The 20,568-nt window shown below is 40.9% G+C and overlaps 1 protein-coding gene across 4 annotated transcripts in view; it reads left to right on the forward strand.

Moving 5' to 3' along the window:
• The first annotated feature begins 2,756 nt into the window (after positions 1-2,756).
• Positions 2,757-20,568, forward strand: part of rims1b (regulating synaptic membrane exocytosis 1b) — a 79,890-nt gene continuing 62,078 nt past the window's right edge. For all 4 annotated transcript variants that reach the window (XM_067584353.1, XM_067584348.1, XM_067584349.1 and 1 more), the window contains exon 1: positions 2,757-2,923. In XM_067584353.1, the coding sequence (XP_067440454.1) occupies positions 2,757-2,923 (167 nt within the window). The remainder of the gene's footprint in view (positions 2,924-20,568) is intronic.

The raw sequence follows: 20,568 nt of genomic DNA on the forward strand, positions 1-20,568 counted from the left end.
TTTTTTCATTAATATGAATAAGAAGGAAACTTTTCAGTTGTTTACTGTAACATTTACAGTAAGAAACTGTTCAACACTGTAAAAATACAGTATATTACTGCAGGCCTGGCTACAGTATCAAACTCTAAACCTCACATTCTACAGCAGAATACTATAACAGTAATTAACTGTTAAAGTAAATTATGGTAGTGACACTGTAAAAAAGCAGTAAAATGCTGGTAGATACAGCTGCCAGCAGTTTACTGTAATTTTACAGGGAAATTTGTTACAGTGTATTACTGCACTGTAACTGCACTATAACAGTGCTTTTTGTCCATTTATATTTTATTTTGTTATTTAATATAATTTTGTTCTATCTATGTTCTTATTAATATTGTTGTAATACATTCTTTCTTTCATTTTGAATGACCTCTGTGTTTGAAATGTAATAAACTTAAACTTACATTAAAGCTGCAATAAAAACTGTGAAAACTTTGCTAATCCCTCTCATGCATTGATTTAAGGCATTAATTAGTTCACAACCGTGCACTAACTGTATGTGTTGAGTTTACCAAAGCTCAATCCCACCATGTACAGTAGCAAGCATCATTAAAAAGAAGAAACGAGGCAGCAAATCATGGACTGACTGTGCTCTCCTTCACACTGTACTCAGGGTTTATTTACAGTCTGAGGTCTGCAGCAAGCAGCTGCTCTGCTGTTGCACGACTGTGTCACTCAGGGCTGGTGGTCCCTAGTCACGACCTAAATGATGACAAAATTCTGCACCACGGGAAGTTGACGTCATCGCGATACAGTCACCACCTCGGTGACGTAACTTGACGGAGGCTGGGTGGCAGCAGCAGAAGCAGTCGGGGTTATTGCCATCTGCTGGATGGACTCAGCTACTCACCCGGCATTACGTCATCGGGTAGAAACCGGTGCCAGCTCTGGATCGGTATAGCCTGAGAGTCTGGATCAGAATGCAAAACGAGCCGAGAGGGGGGCTGGCCTGTAGTAAGGCTATTATTGGACACCAACTGTTTGATCCAGCACGGAGCTTCAACCTCTCTGCATTTAGCTGACAGCAATATAAACAACAAATAGGAATATAAAACTCTGGAACTTAAATAAAACATTATTCTTGGTCCCTTGAGTTCCTAAGATAAGATAAGATGAGATAAGATAAGATAAGATAAGATAAGATAAGATAAGATAAGATAAGATAAGATAAGATAAGATAGCTAATTTAACATCTGGCCAAGGGACAAAACAGTAGAGAACTTTCGGCCAACACTGGCACATAGAGTCATGTTGATCAACGTGCGTCATCCATGTAGAAATGTAAAAAAAAAAAAAAAAAGAAAAAAAAAAAGATATTCAAATTTGTCTTATGGTACAAAACTGTCTCAATTTTCAACTTTACCCTTAATGTCCACAGGGGAAAATTAGTCTTGCATTCAGACAAAATACACACAGACATAAGATAATAAAACATACAATAAAAATATGTAAAACATATGCTATGACATACCAAGCAAATTCACAAGAAATGAAACAAATACCAAGTGACAAATTGATACAGTTTGAGTTTATACAAGCACACAGGCAACAAGCATACAGATTATGTTTAATGAAGTAAGATAATCAGGATTTGTGTAAAAACTACTTGTGCAAGTTGCAGTCGTGCCAAAATGAGGTGGATTAGCAGCTCAAACAAACAAACAAAAAAGTAACAAATAACCATGAAGTCAAAACAGCAGATTAGATGTTCAAATTTCTGAGAAAACAGCAGAAATTTAGGAAAGTTGGGAAATAAGATCTGGGAGTGTAGACAGTGTTGTTGAGAAGAGCTGCTGTCCATGGTGCTGAAATAGACGAATGGCTCAAACATTTCTTCAATGAGGCAGGGACAACTAAGTAATTGTGCACAGCTACTGCAGCACATGGTTTATGAAACTGGCTTTAACATGCACTTAATCAGAATTGACAAAATACTAAAAAATGATACAGTATCGCGAGAATGGGCAATTAAGGCTATAAAGCCGTTGTGCACTTTAGAACTTGTGTGCCAATGTGTATGTGTGTGTGTGTATATGTGTATCTGTTCGTGTTTGTGGTGGATAAAACACTTGGAGTGTGTGTGTGTGTGTGTGTGTGTGTGTGTGTGTGTGTAGCCACAGTAAAGGCTGCGCTTGCATGTGATGATGGTGAGGACCCCATTCTCACATGAGTAAGCGCGCCTCCGCAAAAACGGGAGAGGAAGGGCTGCATTTCCATTGACTGGGAGAGAGAGAGAGAGAGAGAGAGGGAGAGAGAGAGAGAGAGAGAGAGAGAGAGAGAGAGCACGGACTCCACCTATACCGCCTCAATATCCAGCTCCAGTCCGACGACGGCGGAGGCACCACAGACCAGCCGAGTGATTCAGGGGTCCCATCAGCTCGACTCAACACCCAGCGTGAAAAACGGAGATGGGTTCCCCGTGAATCCGGGCGGTGGAGGGGAAAGGTGGGCAGGCGGGGGGTGGGGGGGAACGACGACGAGAGTGTGGTGGGAGAGAAAAACCCTGAGAGGACAAACAAAAGCACAACCGAGGGTGCCTGCAACTATGACCGGCTTGCACTATTCGCCAGAGCTGCGGCTGCCGCTGCCGCTGCCGCGTTGCCCGCGGACCATGTCGTGAGGTGTGGCTCGGAAACGTTCCGGGGAACCTGTCAGCCGAAACGACACGCCGAGGAGGAAGAGGAGGAGGTGGTGGTGGGGTGGTGGTGGTGGAAAAGATGTCCGCCTCGGTGGGGCCCCAGGGCGGCCCTCGCCCACCCACCGCGCCGCCATCCATGCCGGATCTGCCGGACCTCAGCCACCTCACTGAGGAGGAGAGGAAGATCATCATGGCAGTGATGGCTCGGCAAAAGGAGGAAGAGGAGAAAGAACAAGCCATGCTAAAGTAAGGGCAACATTTTCCGTTTCCGTGGAAGTTATAATGCGTAACGCATAGCAATCACCGCTAGAAACACGTCCCTACACACCGAGCTGCCCATTATAACCCAGTGTTACCAGTATGCCTTTGTGATGGTCACACACCCATCACATCCAGTCACCACTAGTCGATGCTTTTCCCCTTATCAGCCATCATTTTGCACTTATAGATTGATATATTTCCGTATAGAGTCTTGAGGAGGTGGTGGTGTGTTCCCAAATATGTACCCACCAATATAAAGGCACGATTGAGCAGTAACAGCTCAGGATATTCTTGTGTATTTGCAAAAGAAGTCAGTATCATTATAAACACAGCCGGTAGCCTCGTACGGTTTGCTGCTGGAATCGATCAATACATTAAAACAACACAGTCAATCGAGATGACCCGAAAACACGGTCAAACGTGTTACAGGTGTAGATAGCGCTGTGAGGGTGGGGTGTGACAGTGGTGGTGGTGGTGGTGTGTGTGTGTGTGTGTGTGTGTGTGTGTGGGGGGGGGGGGGGGGGGGGGGGGGGGGGGGGGTAGTGCTAGGGATGAATCATAGCATCATCTATCCCTCACCCACTCGTTTTTCATCAATGGGGGGACTGCGCCCCATCCCTTAGTTTACAAATCCACCACCGATCACTGCTCTCATTTTCCTTTTACGCACGCATGCAGGCTGGAGTGGCTTTATCAGTTAAGGCTTTTGAAACCGCTGAGTGGACGTGTGTATATGTGTGTGTGTGTCTTAGTGTGTGTGTGTGTGTGTCTTAGTGTGTGTGTGATCGCTTTGACAATAATGGGAACAACAATGACATTATAGCCCATAGCACTGGAGCGACACAAACCGTTTTATAAGCCCGACAGACAGCCGGTGGTGAGGCGGTGTGTGCGATCATTTGTGCTCCCTTCGGCGGAGAGAGGAAGATGGGGTGTGGTTGGGAATATTAGCAGGCCTGAACTGGACACGATACAGATTAGTAAAGAGACGGAGTATATTGTGGAAACGTTCTGTATATTGATGACATAGTCATCCATCACCAAAAAAACCCCGAATCGTTAAGCAGCTAGAATAAGAATTTAGCGGTCTATCTCATCTATCTCAGATAGATGCTATAGAGGCTATACAGAGGCTGTAAACTACTAAAGGAGCATTATGGGAAAATTATGTGGGATCACAGGAGATAGCTGTAGGTCACTTTACACTCACAGTGTCAGATGGTAGAGGAACATTACAGTGGTTTGTCATGAGGGCTGGGTGTGCTACAGCTGCTTCTTACAAAGGGCTGGTTACATTGCAGTTTGATGCCTCAGGGGTTTCCAACACAAGCCATGGCAATTTGAACGACCAGAGCCTGGATGGAGCCTGGCCTATATGCTAATCTGCTGCATCCACACCTGCACTGGAACATGTGAGGGCCCTGTTTCTGGCTTCGAGATGCCTAATGAAGGATGTTGCTGTTGCAGGCGTGCAGCATCCCAGCACTCTGGCTTGCTTCAATTCTAATGGCTGTTTTCATTTCCTGACTGCAGCCTGAAGGGAAGGGAGCATCGTCGGGCCCCTTGAGAGGAAGTGATGTATTTAATGTTCCATGAGGCACAGCTCAGGTTCAGTCAATAATGCCTTCATCATGTGGCTAATCATTGATGGGGACCAGCACACCATGGACAAAAAATATTTACTACAGCATGTTTTTGCAAGATAATAATGCACTACATGGACTTTACAATCAGGAGTCACTATTTCGTCTGTACATTGTGGTTTGTTGGGCGAAATGCTTTGGGTTAGGACAAGTAGATCAACTAAGCTTTACACCCATAGTTTAAAAACCCTCCGGCTATAGCACACAAGAATTGGGATTGCCCTTTTTTAATTTTTATTTTTATTTTACAGCTTTGATTCATTGATTGCTGGCATCACTAGCAGGAAATTCACATGATAATGTCAACCTCTTTTAGTCAAGATACATCCTCAAGTGATGTGATGTCACACCTATGCATGTTTACCAGTCCTCTCAAAAACAGACCAACACCAATGTAATTCAGAGGCCATGTTGGTTAGTCAGTTAGTTAAACTTTGTTTTACTTTTTTTTACTACTTTTTTTCTTGAAAGATCTGAGAGCAAATCACATGTATTCATCTGAGGTAAATATTCTATATGCAAGATCTTCTTATTCAGATGTTTCCAGAGCTGTTGACTGCATCCAATGGCCTTCTTCAGTAAATGGAATGTGCCCCGGTGTTATCATGTAAGTCACATGATAACAATGAGGAGGAAATCATACCCCTGTCTCTCTGCCTGGTTCAGAGTCTCTGAATCACTGCTCACATCTCTGATTTGTTCAACCATTCAAATACGTCTGATTGTGCTCAATAACGGCTATTTCTTGAGAAACAATTGACTAATCATAGCTTTTTAGGTGTGATTAACATCTTCCTACATAGCTAGCTACCTAGCTATCTACATCTATGATAAGTAGCAACAACAATGAAGAAATATGGCCACAAAATGGCAACAAGCATAGATGAGATCTGAGCAACCCATACTGCAACTTCTGTCTTGATTGAAATTGCACAATGTCAGGCTGAACAAATGAAGTGAAGCTGCTAAAATCCAAAATTTAAATGAATACCAAAAATGTGTGCCCTGCTTTGCTATTGTTAAATGGTTAATTTATCCATTTATGTTCTTGATGCAGTCATGTCTTCTTTTCACTGTATTTTGACAAATCATTTTGCTATTGCCAAAAATATGTGCTTTTAAACCATATGTTAGAGTTCAATATAATTCAAAGCAGCCTCCCTACCTGTGAAATTTACAGAACAAATTCATGTTCATTGACAGAGGTGGCCATAAATAAAAGAGAATCATACATCCCTAATGCAGCAGTGAAAATTCACATCCAAAAAGAGAACATTCTGTATCTTACGTCAAGACTATTCCACCTGGTCAGCACTGTCCTATCTGGTTGCTGCATTGCCTGAGACCTGAGCAGCTGCTGGTGATAAGGTTATACTGATACAGGACTTTATCTGTCATGAGTTTAACCTCCAGTATGGGAGAAACTGGAGTGTCCTGATCTGTTGTTCTGTCAGAAGACGTGGTTCTGGGCTAATAATTTGCTCTGATCTGTCCGTGAGAAGTCTGCACCTGGGCTTTCCTTTAAAGATTCACAGTGCTAACGAATGCTTTGTACACATCTAATACACTATAGACTTCAGAGACTCCCTCCATTGACTTGCTAAACCTCCATTGACTTCCTAATCCAGAGGATGTTAGTGGAGGGGAGCTGTCATGCTGTGGAGAATGAGCGAAATGCTGAACGCAGCAGTGACCAACCTCTCTGACGCTCTGATGTTAAAAAAAAAAAAATCTCCTCTGAGCACAACAGAAATCTTTTCTCTGCATCCCATCACTCCAAATTCCCATCCACCCCTGGGGGTTTTTGAGGTTTCCAAAATGTAAATATAGAAATAATGTGTAAAATATTGATGTGCTCAGCAGAGAGGTTGTAGACATTTCAGACGGGGGTGGATGCACAATACAGGGCCTTAAAGTTGGAGTGGTGGGTGGGGTTAATGGATGTTAAAGCAGGGCCAAAATACAAGTAAACACTGTTTGAGTTTGTAGTAGTACTCCTTGGATTCACTGGCACTCACAGCTGAGACTTTATGAGTTTATGAGATTATTTTTAACAACACTTGTTTCTGATCTGTGGTACAGTACAAGGTGCAAATTGGCCAGAGATGATTCCTTAACACCAGATGGACAGAAGAAGAAATCAGGACCTGGGGCACAGAAGGAGGGAGAGAAGGGAGGATTTAGAGGTTTTAAGGATTAGGGCGGTCGAAAGAGAGAGAAAAGGGGGGACAGAAAGAATGGCAAGGGCTTCTGTTTGCTCCTCCCCAACAAACACATACACACACACACATACACACACTGCTAATCTCTCTTTACCAGGACTCCCCAAGGCTGCAGGCTACAGGGTGCATCTAGAGGCCAGCGAAGCCCCCCTGCCTGTCTACTGTCTGATATGGCTTCTACTGTCCACCAAGAGGTCACTTGTAGTTGGGTGACCAAGGTCAAGGACAAGCTTTCATTTTTAGGGGAAATAGCTTGATTTCTGTTCTAATGTGGGACTGAAACAGACAGTTTGGTGGCTGTGGAATTTGAGTATTCTTCCTTAAAGCTGCATTAATCAATCTTTATATCAACAATGAATCAAATGATTGTATGTATTCTGAAAGGTGTTGCTTATACTGTGTGAAGACACCGAGAATGATCTCTCAACTCTGCAGTTCCCCTTAGCTCTACTGAGCCTTTTAGCCTGTTTCAGCTAATTGTTTTGGTTTGATAGCCTGCAACCTTACTCTTTTGGTTTACTCTCACTGCTTTCATCAGCCTGGTTTGTAGCCACAATACGAAGCTGTTTTGAGCAAAAAAGCTCTGTTAAACCCACTATATGCCACCCTCCAAGCACCAAACAGGAGACAGACAAATTTAGAAACTAGCTAGTGAACACAGTGGAGCATTTAGCAGCTAGCAGATATTTCCCTCAGGAGTCATTTGAGAGCAAAACAGAGCTAAAAGAGGAGTGAATATTGGATTGGACTATTGGTCAGAAACATGACTCCAAATGAATGCTAATGTTGCTCCATGTTTGCTGGATGTGTAAATAGGCAACTGTTTGCTAACACGTTCACCATAACTTTATAATAACATGTTCTGATGTCTGTAGGATCTCGTAGCAGCTCTTTTAAAAAGTAGAAATATACACCCACCCCTCCAAAGATTGGTGAGAAGTCTAACTAAACCACATGCTGTAATTTACTTTTTCATGAAATTAACAGACAAATGAGATTATATTAAATATCTGGAAGAAGTTAGAATTGGGATTGTTAGAAAGTGAACTGACAGGTTTATTGGCTGGAATAGTTATAACACTGCTAGTAAAAGTAGAAATATGCTGTTTTACAGAAAGTAGGGGATTTTGATACATGAAAATGTACGGAAAAAGTATAAAATAAATGTTAGTGATGATGTTGCTAATCTTGAAATATACTCGCATAAAAATATACATTTAATTAAATAAATGCAGGCTTGATAAAGTCTGTACGTGACATGTGAGCCAAAAATCGACACAGTATTCTCAATCTGTGTAAGGCCACAGTGCTACCGAAACTGAAAACTAAACTGTACAGTATCATAAGAATAGTACAGGAGATCTCTTAAAAGTCACAATGCATTTGAAATCTTCACTAAAGCTCCTGTCTCCCAGAAGTACACTTGCATTTACCAGCCTCTATTTTGGTTTCAGCTTGTTTGCCAGATGACTGCGGCTAGTTGAAAACAGCAGCAGCTAGCATGATGTCAAGTTACCAAATTATGTCTCAAGAGTAGAAAAAAAAAAGATTGTTGCTAAACTCAAATCTGTATCTCTCAGCTGAGATAAAGAGAAACATTTTCCCGAGCAGACTTAAGAGTTTCAAGGTTTCTGGGAGAAAAATGCTAATGTTGAATTATGGATCAGGTCTTAAAAATAGCACACACTTGGAAGCGGTTCCTGAAATATTTAAATATTCAGTTCACTGGCTGCTGTGGATGTTCTGAATCTTTTTTTCCCCTTGTTGGCCCACTGTTGAATTCCACTAATTACAGTCTATAATGTTTACACAGTGTTTGTGTGTGTTTATGCATGTTTGTGTGTGAGCAGGTATATGTATTTGATTATGTATTTTCATATACATGAGAGAGCATGTGTGTTCATTCCTACTTTATATGAACATGAACGGGAACACATGCACTTTTACATGCACATATACTTTTTTCCACAAGCACATATGCTTACATGCGCTCTGAATCCACACCTACCCTTTGTCACACACACACAACATCTATACAGCCCGTCTGCGAACATTTGTGGTGCAGCGCTTATGAGAAGCAGCACCTAAATGCACCACAGACCCAGATGGTGTTGTTGTGTTTTCTCAGCCTGTGGATGAAACTGTGCTGAAGGAAAGTACGTTCTTGCAAAGACAGAATGCTTTTGTTACTTTGCGGTTTGTCCTGTTGCTTTGCAGCCAGCCTTCACTGTTTTTCCAGGCAGTTGGAGAGTGTGAATCCATGTGCTCCATATGTGTGTGTGTATTCAAATTGTGCTGGATTGGATCTTCACACTTTGCTCTTAATTAAAAGAACTCAAAGGCAGTCGGGTGTGTCCACAACACCTGGAGGAATGGAAGCCAGTGTGTGTGTGTGTGTGTGTGGAGGGGGGGCTTGTTTGCTTGTGAGTTTGAGTCACCTGTCATTTCCACCACGTCTCAAAAAGTTACATTTGCTTCTCTATAGATAGAAATCGTAGCACTCATGGCAAAATAAAAGTATTTAACTTATACATATTTCTGAACAAACCTTTTTGAAAACCCCACAGACATACAGTGATGTGGTAATTTACTACATAGTACAGTGAGCAGTCATAGTCAGTGTCCAATATAAGCCCAAAAGTATGTGGACACGCCTTTTCACACACTTAGTCCATATACTTAGTTCTAATTAAAGGGGCACTCGTCCGATTTTACACATAAATGTCATACTTGTCATGAAGAGTACTACTCAGTCTGTGAAAACATATGAATATTGTCATCTGTGTCTCTGGAGGGAGCAACTTTTAAAGTCTGAGAAAATAATTATCTTATCTTGACTTGGGCTTGGACACTAAAAATGTATCAGAAATCCTGTGTTAAATACTGAGGACATAAAGCTAGAAAAATTTACCATTTACCATGACCCATGCTAGGGCCAAACAAAGGCTTTACGTTGCTTCTTTTTTGACCATTCTTTTTTAAATCTGTCTGTAACACATCCTCACAACTTTATAGAAGAGCAAGACTAAACCCGTTTAAGGGAAATCTCAATTCTAGAGCATACATTGATACAATACTTCAGACATTGGTGTACTTAACCTTGTAACCTCTAACCTTGTAGCATCAGTTTTTTAGGAAAGGCCCTTTCTTCTTTTAATATGACAACACTCTTGTGCACAAAGCAAGGTGCAGAAAAAAAGGGATTCTGACATCAGTGCTTGACTTCACTGATAAATAAATAGATATTAATATATTCAACAATCACATATGGATTGCATTGTTCTGGTGTCCACATACTTTTGGCCATGCAGTTTATGTTTAAAATTCCAAAATACAGTAATACCTACACATTTTAAAACCCTAACCCTAAGCCATTGCTTCCCTCCTTTTTCTAAAAAGAGTATAAGTGAACATGTCCTTAACCCTTTGAGCTATCTTAAGTCTTTTACTGTCTTGTGTGATTTGGGAAACAGCCGTGTGTTTGTGTGTTGATACAGCTGTGCTGATTTGGGATGTGGTTAATCATTAGCTACAGCACCAGACATAGTGGACAGAATGTGAGAGAGAACCAGAAATGGCCTTTCACTCTCACAGAAGATGAGAAGAGATGGTGGCTCATAGACTGTGGCTGCATGGGTGGGACTATGGAGTGAGTGTGTTGAGAGAGAGAGAAAGACCTGAGTGAGCCTTGGTGAGTAGCCTCTTTAGTGCTCCCAGACCTCACCAGCATTAAAGTTTAATGAGAATGCATTCTGCTTGGGCTGACCAGGCTCTCTACATCTCTCTCTTTCTCCTCCCATGTCTGTCTGTGTTTGTGGTCAGAGGAAGTTATGGGATTATATCATGAGTGGCCACACACATCATTATATGGGACTCCGAATCAGCCATCTGTATGTTACCAGTTAAGACGTTAGTCATCCTGACTGTGGTTTAAACTGCGTACAATCAACAATTGACTAACGGCTTATGATTTAAACAGGCCTCCTTTGTCTTAAGTTGAGTGGCTACGATATAAGAAAGATATTATCCTCCAAAGGATCCTGATATTGAAAATAATGGATTACAGTATAAGATTCAAGATTAGTTTATTGTCATTTTCTTGTGTATTTGCATACACAAAAAAACGAAATGCTGTTCCTCCCAGCCTACAGCAGTGCAACCACAACAGAAAGCATAAAGATATACTGTAAATCTAAAAACTCCCTTTAAAAAATGATAAAAAAAATCCTGAGAAAAAACAAACAAAAAACCCCCCAAACAAACAAAAAAACCAAAACAAAACAAAAAAAGAAGTAGTTAGCACCACAGTGCGTAAAAGTGCATTTAGAGAGAAACGTACATGTCTCAGTTGGATGTAGAAGACATCTCTTGCATGTCAACGAGTGACCAGCAGTGATTGGGGAGTTATATAATCTATTTTGCTGTACAGAGAACATTAGGCAACATGATTGTTGGAACTGCCGGTTTGTATGAGTTAACAGTTAGCCTAGCTTCATTCCTCCCCGCTTGCTCCACTTCCACGTCCTGCTGCACCGTTTTCATCTTTCCTCTCGAGCACAGCTCCAGGCAAGGCTGTGGTCTCCTATGGGCCCACTGGATGTAGCAGACCAAGTGCACTCAGCTGATTTAGCTCCCAGCCAGTATTTCTCGTAGCAATAGTCTTTGCTATACGAATGTCCAAAAGAACCTGACGATCATAGACATATTTCCCTTGCTCTCCACAAGATGACACAGATGTAGACATAGACATGGACAAAGACACTGCATAGTCTAGGACTAGAAGAGGCCACCACAAACGTCAGTCGTACTGCCATCACACCAGTTCATGGAGAGAGACAGGAGAATACCACCAACAAGGACCCCTTAATTTCTCTTCTTGTCTTCTTGTCAGTCTAGTTTCTCCTTTGGAATGTTGGTAACATGGGCAGGTAGCAGTTAGCAGTTTACAGCTAGCTAGTTGTTTTGATTTAAAAAATATATCCAAAGATGATATTTCCTCTTCTGTTCTTATGTGAAATGGAGTGGTGTTCGTCGCCTCCACCTTGTTTTTAGTTTCTTAAATCAGAGCATCTAACTGAGCACCACCTTACAAACATACCATATATTGATGTACTGTATGTGTATTCTTCACTATTCACTACTTATTGTGAGATATTGTAAAAACAGCCTCAGTATATCCATGTAACTCAGGAGTTCTTAAAGTTTTTCTGTTATCTCCCCCTTAACCCCCTTAAAAAAAATCATGGTTTTCCATTGTTAACTGATTTAAGGTTTATCCATCATTAATCCTGTGGAAGTCAGTAGCAAGAGGCACTTGTGTACATGTGCATCTTCATGTGCATAATACAACCAAAAAAGGGACTCACTTGTGAAAACATTGCTCCATATTGCTACTAGTGGTCAAATAGTCCACAGGATACCTTTAGATTGAACGTAATTTTATTGAAGTAACATTATCAAGAATATGAATTACAAGTTTCATTTCAGTTTTATATCTTTCAGTTTTTCTGTTGTGCAAATGAAAAATGTAGAACTTTTTCAAAAATAATCACATTTTATCATGTGTCACTTTTATACAGCTTTGACAGAGTGAGTTTCCTGTTCATGGAATTCAAAGAGTTTTCTCTGAACATTTTTGAGTGGGTTAATGGTATCATTGATGTGTAAGTTCTCTCTATGTGTCTTTTGAGTATGTCAGTTTGACAACCACTGATCTTACTGAACATATTGCTATACACATGACTATACCACAACAGCCATCTGTACTGTGTACTTCTCCTATCCTGTGATGTAATTCAAAACACATTACTGTACAAAGATGATGATGAGGGATTTGTCACATTTAAGGTGTTAAGATCTATAGACAATATTACATTTTCACAATAATACCCCAGTACAATGCTGTTTTTCTCTACCATGTTAAGCTCTTTGGAAATGTTTTACATTATGAAGAAGCATCATAGTGTGGTATGGTGTCTCAGTTATGGTTGATATGGCTTACTCTGGTCTTTGCTCTTAAAAATAATAAATTTTTGACCCTTCAGCCAATTTAGATACAAATGGCCAAAGAATATTGTATGTATGTATGTGTGCACTTAACAATTATAAACTGCAGTTATTGTAGGCGTTCTCTTGTCATGCTGAAGGCTGGGGTGGCTTAACATGAACTCTGCACATACTGTTACCTTGTGAGGGAGCTAGATTTGCAAGACAATGACATCACAAGATCATGCAAGAATCCATCTTGTCAAGTTTCAAGTTATGCGCTTGTGTACAAATCATCAGTAGTTTGGACCAATCAGCGTCCTATGAGGATTCTCACATGATCTTGTGATCTTGCGATCTTCCGAATCCAGCTGCCTCGCAAAGTAAGACAGTGATAGACGGTGATGGACAGATGTTTCATCCAATCACCTATCAAGTATTTTTTGAAAGTGCCTGCCCTTTTCCAAACAGTTTCCAAGGACGACTTCTCAGATGGTTCTGTGTAACAAACCATCTGGTGCATCAGGTTACACATACTGCACAAGAACAACATTTTGGACATATATGAACCATGTTGCTGGCAATTATATCATGCGCAAAAAACTGTATCATAACATTACACCACACCAATTCACTTAATTTGTAGTTAATTTGTGAGGGTCATGTAATATGAAGTGTAGAACAGGAGAAAGAGAAGAAGATGAAGAAGAAGGGGGGCAACAACAGAGCGGACTGCTAGCTGAGGCTGCTGGGATAGAGTGAGGGGATTAGTGGTTGTCCATAATTACTCCACAACTACTCCACCAACTAGAGTCATGGCTTATACGTCACCCAGCAGGCTGTGTGAGGTCAGAGGCTTTGTGTGCTACAGTGCTACATGTGATTTGTGTGTGTGTGTGTGTGTGTGTGTGTGTATCAGTATCTGAGAGAGAAAGAAAAAGAGGGCTGCAGAATGCAGGGTGAATTGTACATACGCAATACAATGATATATTTTCTATTCATATTTTATCAATTACTAGGCTTTGACAGAATGGGATCTGATATGTTGAAGATGAGATGAGAAAGTGAGGTATGAGAGGGGAGAGAAATAAAGGAAATGGAGAAAGGGTTAGTGTGATATGAATGGAAAAGAAAGAAAAAATGCATGAGGAGGAGAGAGAGAGTGAGCGATAAATGCAAGAGGATACACACACACACACACACACACACGGAGGGAAGAGAAACCCATGCCAAAAAAGCACTCTGCTCCATAAATACGGGTAAAACACTCACAGCATCAATAAAAAGAGTTATCAACATCTAAGCACTGGCTATGGGAGGGACAGCTGTAGACTGATGCTATAGGCTTAAGAGAGGCTAAAGCTATGTAGCTAAGTAGTGATGGTGCAGTAACAGTGGCAGTGTGTACTAGAAACATCACTGAAACTACTAACTGTTATTGAACAAGCCAAAATCAAAAGTCTGTTTGTATAACATTTGTAACAGGTATGTGTTAACATTTTCAACCCCACAGACCCTTCAGTGACCCCCTTCTTACACATGCATATTGTGCAGCCAATTTTGAAACTCATTTTAAATTCTATTCAAGACTCCATTCCTTGTAAAGACATAAAATATGATGTACTCGATTGAATGAAAATGTATAATGTGATGATCACGACATCAAGGATTTTTCATTTTGATGTATGCCGCTATAAAAAAAAATGCCATTGTGGATATAAATATTTCATGCTGTATAAGTGTGATGTAGCTTTAACGACTAGTACCACAAGCTGATACAGAACACGCAATGGATGTGACTTTGTTATACAGTGAAAAAACTTTTAAGACTTTTATTCTACTTTTAAAAAGGATATTTGATAGAAAATTTAAGGGAAATGCTGAGAAAATAGGGGTCCAAACCAGTAATGGCACTCCAGGCTGTAGGTAGCCTAATAATAGTGTTAACCATGACATGTATCAAGAGAGTGATCAATCAAGAGGAACTCCAAATCAAATCATTTGTTTTGTACAGTACACATAATCACATAGATTTTTGTCGTTGTTAATACAAGTGTTTTTTTTTCTTTCCAACAATACACATAATGTGAAAAAAAAACATTTTGCTGTTCAAAACTAGCTTGTATGCATGTACTTTGAGTTGAAAGGTCAGTTAAGCAGAATTCTGTGATCACCTGACCCCCCAACTGTGGTAGCAATTGCTGCACCAAGTGTAAAAAGTGGAACACTAGCTGACCTGCTTGCTCTTTTACAGTCGCCAGGATAGCTAGCTTTTGTATCTGTAAGTTTAGTATTTAACTGGCGAAAGTTTTGCCCTCTAGACTTTCTGCTTTCTTCAGTGGTAGTAACATTAAGCAATGCAAAATGTGTCCAACCTGTTGTCTAACATTCAGGCCTTCAGGACATTCCACCTAGCTACCTTGCAGACATCTATTAGCATTAGCTATTCCTCCTCTATTGTTTACTGTAAGCTAACACTAGCTAACAAACACTAATTAGCTGTCAACACTTACTGAAAATTATGTCAAGGAGATCCCTCTGTCTTTACATTTTCCTGAAGCACAATCCATTTCTTAAAACTGATGACAACAAATCACAAGTGTAACTAAATGTACAGTTAATAGTAGTTTCCCTCCTGCCATCAGCTGTCAGTGATGATAAGCCCCACACATAGTTTCTCCCCTAAACTGTGAATGGACATTTGACTGTTTTTCATTTTAGCACAGACAGTATGTCCCAATCTCTAAAAAGAAAAAGCTCCTTTTCTCCTCCTCATGAATACTAATGACAGTGCTTTTTGATATTGGCAGCTCTTTACTGCCCTCTGCTGGACAACACTGAAATGCAATACACCTCTTCACTTGTGTGTTGATTTAATTTTAATGTGGCATGGACAATGTATGTCACAATAAAAAAAACAATTCATTCAGTTATTAAAAAGAGAAACAAATTTTAACATGTTTTTCATTTCATACATAAAAAGGACATACATATTACAATGTGTATTTCACTTTATTTCTTGGTTTTTATTTAGGCATTTTAAATCCTCCATATGGTGGCACTCCATATGTTCAGTGCTAATGAATACTGATTGGTTTGGGAAATGGTTTTGGTTGGTTGTTTTCTCCTAAAACTTAATGAAGTAGCTTCAAACTGATTCTTCTTGAAAATGTGCAGAGGAAAGAGAACACAGCAGTTTAGATTTTATTTCTCAAACATTGCTCCCCTACAGCCACAAGCACTAAACCAGCAGGTTTATGTGACTATATCAGTTGGTGTAGATGTGGCTCTAGCATTGGATCCTGGAAAGTATGACAGCTGGGAATCAAACCCCATCAAGCCAGGGAGGATTGACCAGATTGTTTGAAAAATTGCTGCACTATAGATACACACTGGACATCTGGGTGCTTTATTTCTGCAAGCATTATGACGTTAACATTTTATAGCCTTTTGACAGAGGTGAGAGCCAGATATGTGAGAGTCGTCATGGCTAACATCATGGCAGGCAAACAAAAACACAAAGATGTTTGCATTTGGTTAATCGCCCATCTGTTGCTCTCCCCTTTCCTTCCTGTGCTTCTTTCTTTTCATCATTTTCACACACCACACACTGACACCAGCAGGAATGTGAAGATATTTTAGGATTTCTTGTTGACGCATGACTGTCCTGAAATCATTCACTTCTAATAGATTACTAATGTTCGTGCTTTTTGAAACCCCTTCCTCTTTCCATCATCCTGTCTCCATCTTTTTTCCATCATCCACTCCACTTCTCAAGTGGTATTTATAGAGGCTCCGGATGCATCGGCTTCTCTCCTCCACTGGTCTCTGGCCCACGCATGTTTCCGTCTTGGCTCTCTTTGTTCATCCTTTGCTTTTTCACTTGTTCTCCACCTCCTCCTCCTCCTCCTCCTCCTCCTCCACCTCCTCCCTGTAGAGCCATTTGTCTATCCATCTTTTTCTGAAATGGGAAAATTTTTGGGATTGTGTACACACACCCTTCACCCGTTCTTCCTGTCTTCCTGTTACTTTTTTTTACCCCACCATCCTCTCCCTGTCTTTGTCTGCTCCCTTTCACTTACCTCTTTTGATCACTCTGCCTCCACCCATGACTCCTCCTTTCCTTGCTTCCTAACAGTGTGTGTCAACATGTCTGTCATCTTCTTGGTCTCTCTGCCTCCATCAGAAGCAGAGACCTTTTTCCTTCAACACCCTCAATTCTGCCATCATGGTGTGCTGGGACCTTTGATCCAGTATGCTTCTTTTGTTCTTTCAACTAAAAGCTCTGTGCCCCTGAGAAATGCTAGTTTGTGTTGTTGCAACCATTCGTGTCAATTGACTAAACCCTGCCCTTGAACAGCAATTGTCCAACCATAGTGTAGAAACCGCATCTAGGCACCACATGCTGAATCACTGGGTATGGGGCTCTAATGAGAGTGATACTTGGTATCTCAGTTTGGAAGGTGGTGTATTTTTTTTAGCCTTTCCAAAAACACAAGAGGAAAATATTAAGTATTGGATTAAACAATGTGTTTAATTGCTAAAATGTAAGCTGCAGTTGTTAGCACGCCTGGCTAACTGGCTACCTACCTTAGGAACCCAAAGACAAGGGGAATGTCATCAGCTAAAATTTATTACATTTCATTACATTTTTGGGGTCACTGGTTTCCTTAGAAAAGTATCTTTTAAAAGGGATTTCCTTTTTCTGGTTTTCTGTTATTTATATACTGTTATTATGTCAGATGTACATATTGAACAAGGTCAAAGTTCCAAAACTTGAGGTTAATGTATGTAGAAATCTTCCCTGCAAGTCAAAAGCCAGGGCATCAACCTGCTGTGAATACTTCTATTCTTCTTTCTATTGTGCATGCCCATAAATGACTATCCATTCCGTAGCCTGGGTCGCTTAGGTTGTTGCTAAGGTTTTTCCATGTGTTGTTTGTGTTGCCTACTCTCATATTTCAGATCAGGTTTCAGATTTCAGATTCGGCTCGAACATGTATGGATGTATTAAAGTAGCTGATGTTTCGAGAGAACAAGAAAAAGAAGTGAAATCCTACTACTATAGTTTGTTGCATGGTTTGTTGATGTAACTTCCTGAGCGTCCGCAAGCCAGTTCTGACACAGCTTCTGAGAGCTGGCCAATCAGAACAGAGTGGGCTCCTTGGGAGGGGGGCCCTTAAAAGGGACAGGAGCTAAAACAGTCAATTTCAGACAGAGGCTGAACCAAGTGGCTACATAAAGAGTCAGTATGAGATAAATACATTTTTTGAACTGTAAATCATGCAAAGATAGTCCAGTAGAGCCCCAGATTAAAAATATAGACCTGGAAATGTGCATAATATGTCCCCTTTAAGGACTGGAACATTCACCCTGTGAAAGTCAAGATGCTAGTGGGCTATATGAGAGTTTATAATAGTATATATGAGAGTAATAATAGTTTACACTCCAGACAAACCTGCGTTACATTGTTCAAAGTCATTGGTTAGCAAACATTAATTGCTTTCTCATAATACTGTACTAACAAACAATATTGCTCCTTTATTTTCCACACGAATCATCAGCTGGAGAGGGTGCTGACTTTTTGCCTGGGACATGTAGCTTTAGCTTCAGTCTTTAAGCATTATATTATGTATAGAACCATTCAAAGTTAATTTGAGACAACATTTTTAACCAATCCACAGTTGGATTTTAGTGTTAATTTACTATAGCTGATAATATCTGTTAGCGAAAATTGTCATTTCGGCTGACAAAATCCATGGTCGTTGGCTAGAGATGTGAAGCCAGGTTTTGTTTACTTCTGTGTGAAACTGAAGATCTATTGTTTGAAAAATGAGCACAAATTTTCAGTGGTAAAATTTACCACAGCTTGACAGACATAGAAACAGTCACCTAGGGGGGCAAGGCTTAGCGAATGGTCCATCAGTACTACCTGATGAAGACTGCTTCTTTTCTAACTTCTTGTGTCTCCTCTAACTGAGAAAGTCTTCTGCAAGGCGTCACCAGGAATCAGCTGATGAGACAGAAATAGTTCTGCCCTACCCACGCACACACGCACACACACACACACACGCGTGCGCACACCCGCACACGCGCGCACACACACACACACACACACACAGCTTTCCCCTCTCCCCTCCCCATCCTTGGGCAATGTATTCATAGTGATGCTAATTAACAACTCCACACCAACGAGTGGTGAAGAGAGAGGAGACAGAGGGGGGAGAGATGGAGAGAACAAGAGAAGGAAAGGGAGAAAGAGGAGGGGTGGAAGGAGTCCATGGACATGCTGAGCTGAATATGTGAGGCCCTAGGCGAAGGCAAACCCATACATGTGTATATGGGTTTTCTGTCTGTGTCATTGTTTATATTTGTCTGTGTGTATGTGTATGTGGTTGTTGGCATGTGTGTTCATTTGCACACTTGTTTTGACAAGGCCAAAGCAGGGCTAACCCACATCTGGCTCTCTGGCTGTCCCTGCTGGCCCATGGTACTGACCTAGAGAGAGGAGACAGCCACAGTTCAGCTGGTTCACACCACTTGGACCCCCAAGTTACTGTCTGCCACATGCTAACAGTGTTTGATAGTAACATGTTGTTGTGGAGTATTTAGGCTACCTTTTTCAGTAGAAGTAGTAGTTTACAGATTACATTACAGTATAACACTTTAATGCTCAGTACAATAATTCATTTTAGGTGGGTTTCTTTACTGTCTTGCCAGGAGCTGGAGGGTGGGTATCTTGTTCTGTGCGTTCAGTGAAAACACTGCGTCAGGATGTGTTAATGTGTAGCGCTACATGATGTAGCTAACCTCTGCCAAAAGATACACCTTCTGGTAACTCCAAACCTGTCTTATTTTTTTTGTGTCTTCTTAGCAGTCTATATAGACACTGGCACATCTAGGTAGTTTAGTTGTTGAATGTTAGTGCAAACTAGCTGCTTGTTAAACCACAATGTATCATATTATCACCTTATAAATTTGTTATGGCGAATGTGTTAGCAAACAGTTGTCTATACATCCAGCAGACATGGAGCAACACATTGATTTTGAGTTGTGTTTTTGCCATGCTATGAAGTCCAATATTCACTCTCCTTTTAGCTCTGTTTTGGTCTCCATCAACCCAGAGAAAAATATCTGGCTCTTTAGCTGCTAAATACTCCACTATGTTGACCAGCTAATAACTAACTTTGCCTGTCTGTCTTTTGCTGGGAAATTAAGGGTAAGGGAGTGGAGCTGCAGTTAGGAAATAATTCTGTGTTGGTTCGTCAAGCTATCTCTTTTAAAATTCAAAATGATTCATTAGTGCAGCTTTAAACTACTGTGTCTTTTTTGCTTTGCTTCTAAACATTCTAAATACAGAAAATCCGAATACTAGAAAATAATGAACAAAAAATTCAATCAGTTACTGCAACTGTTGGGTAATTAGTGTATTTATGTGCTTATTTATGCGCTTATTTATGCTTACCTTCCGCCCGTGCTCCGGGAACCACGTACCCCAGCAATACTGTCCATGACTCGATCCAGCAGTACCAACGAGATACTTCCTTCACCACCACATCCACGCCGAGGCCGTTCACATCGCTGCTCCTCGAAGGAAAGCTACTCCCTCAGACGCCACACTACTGATCAGCTGGGATCTATACACACCCACGCAATAGCCGATTCCGACGCGGCTCGTTTTCCTTCGATTAACATCTTCAACTGGACACTCACTCACCTACAGAGTGCTCTCAGAAAGATGGACATCTCGCTCCAGTGAAACAATAGTAATGCCCCCCAC

The sequence above is a fragment of the Thunnus thynnus genome, chromosome 3 (assembly GCF_963924715.1).
Source record: "Thunnus thynnus chromosome 3, fThuThy2.1, whole genome shotgun sequence".
NCBI classification, from domain to species: Eukaryota; Metazoa; Chordata; class Actinopteri; order Scombriformes; family Scombridae; genus Thunnus; species Thunnus thynnus.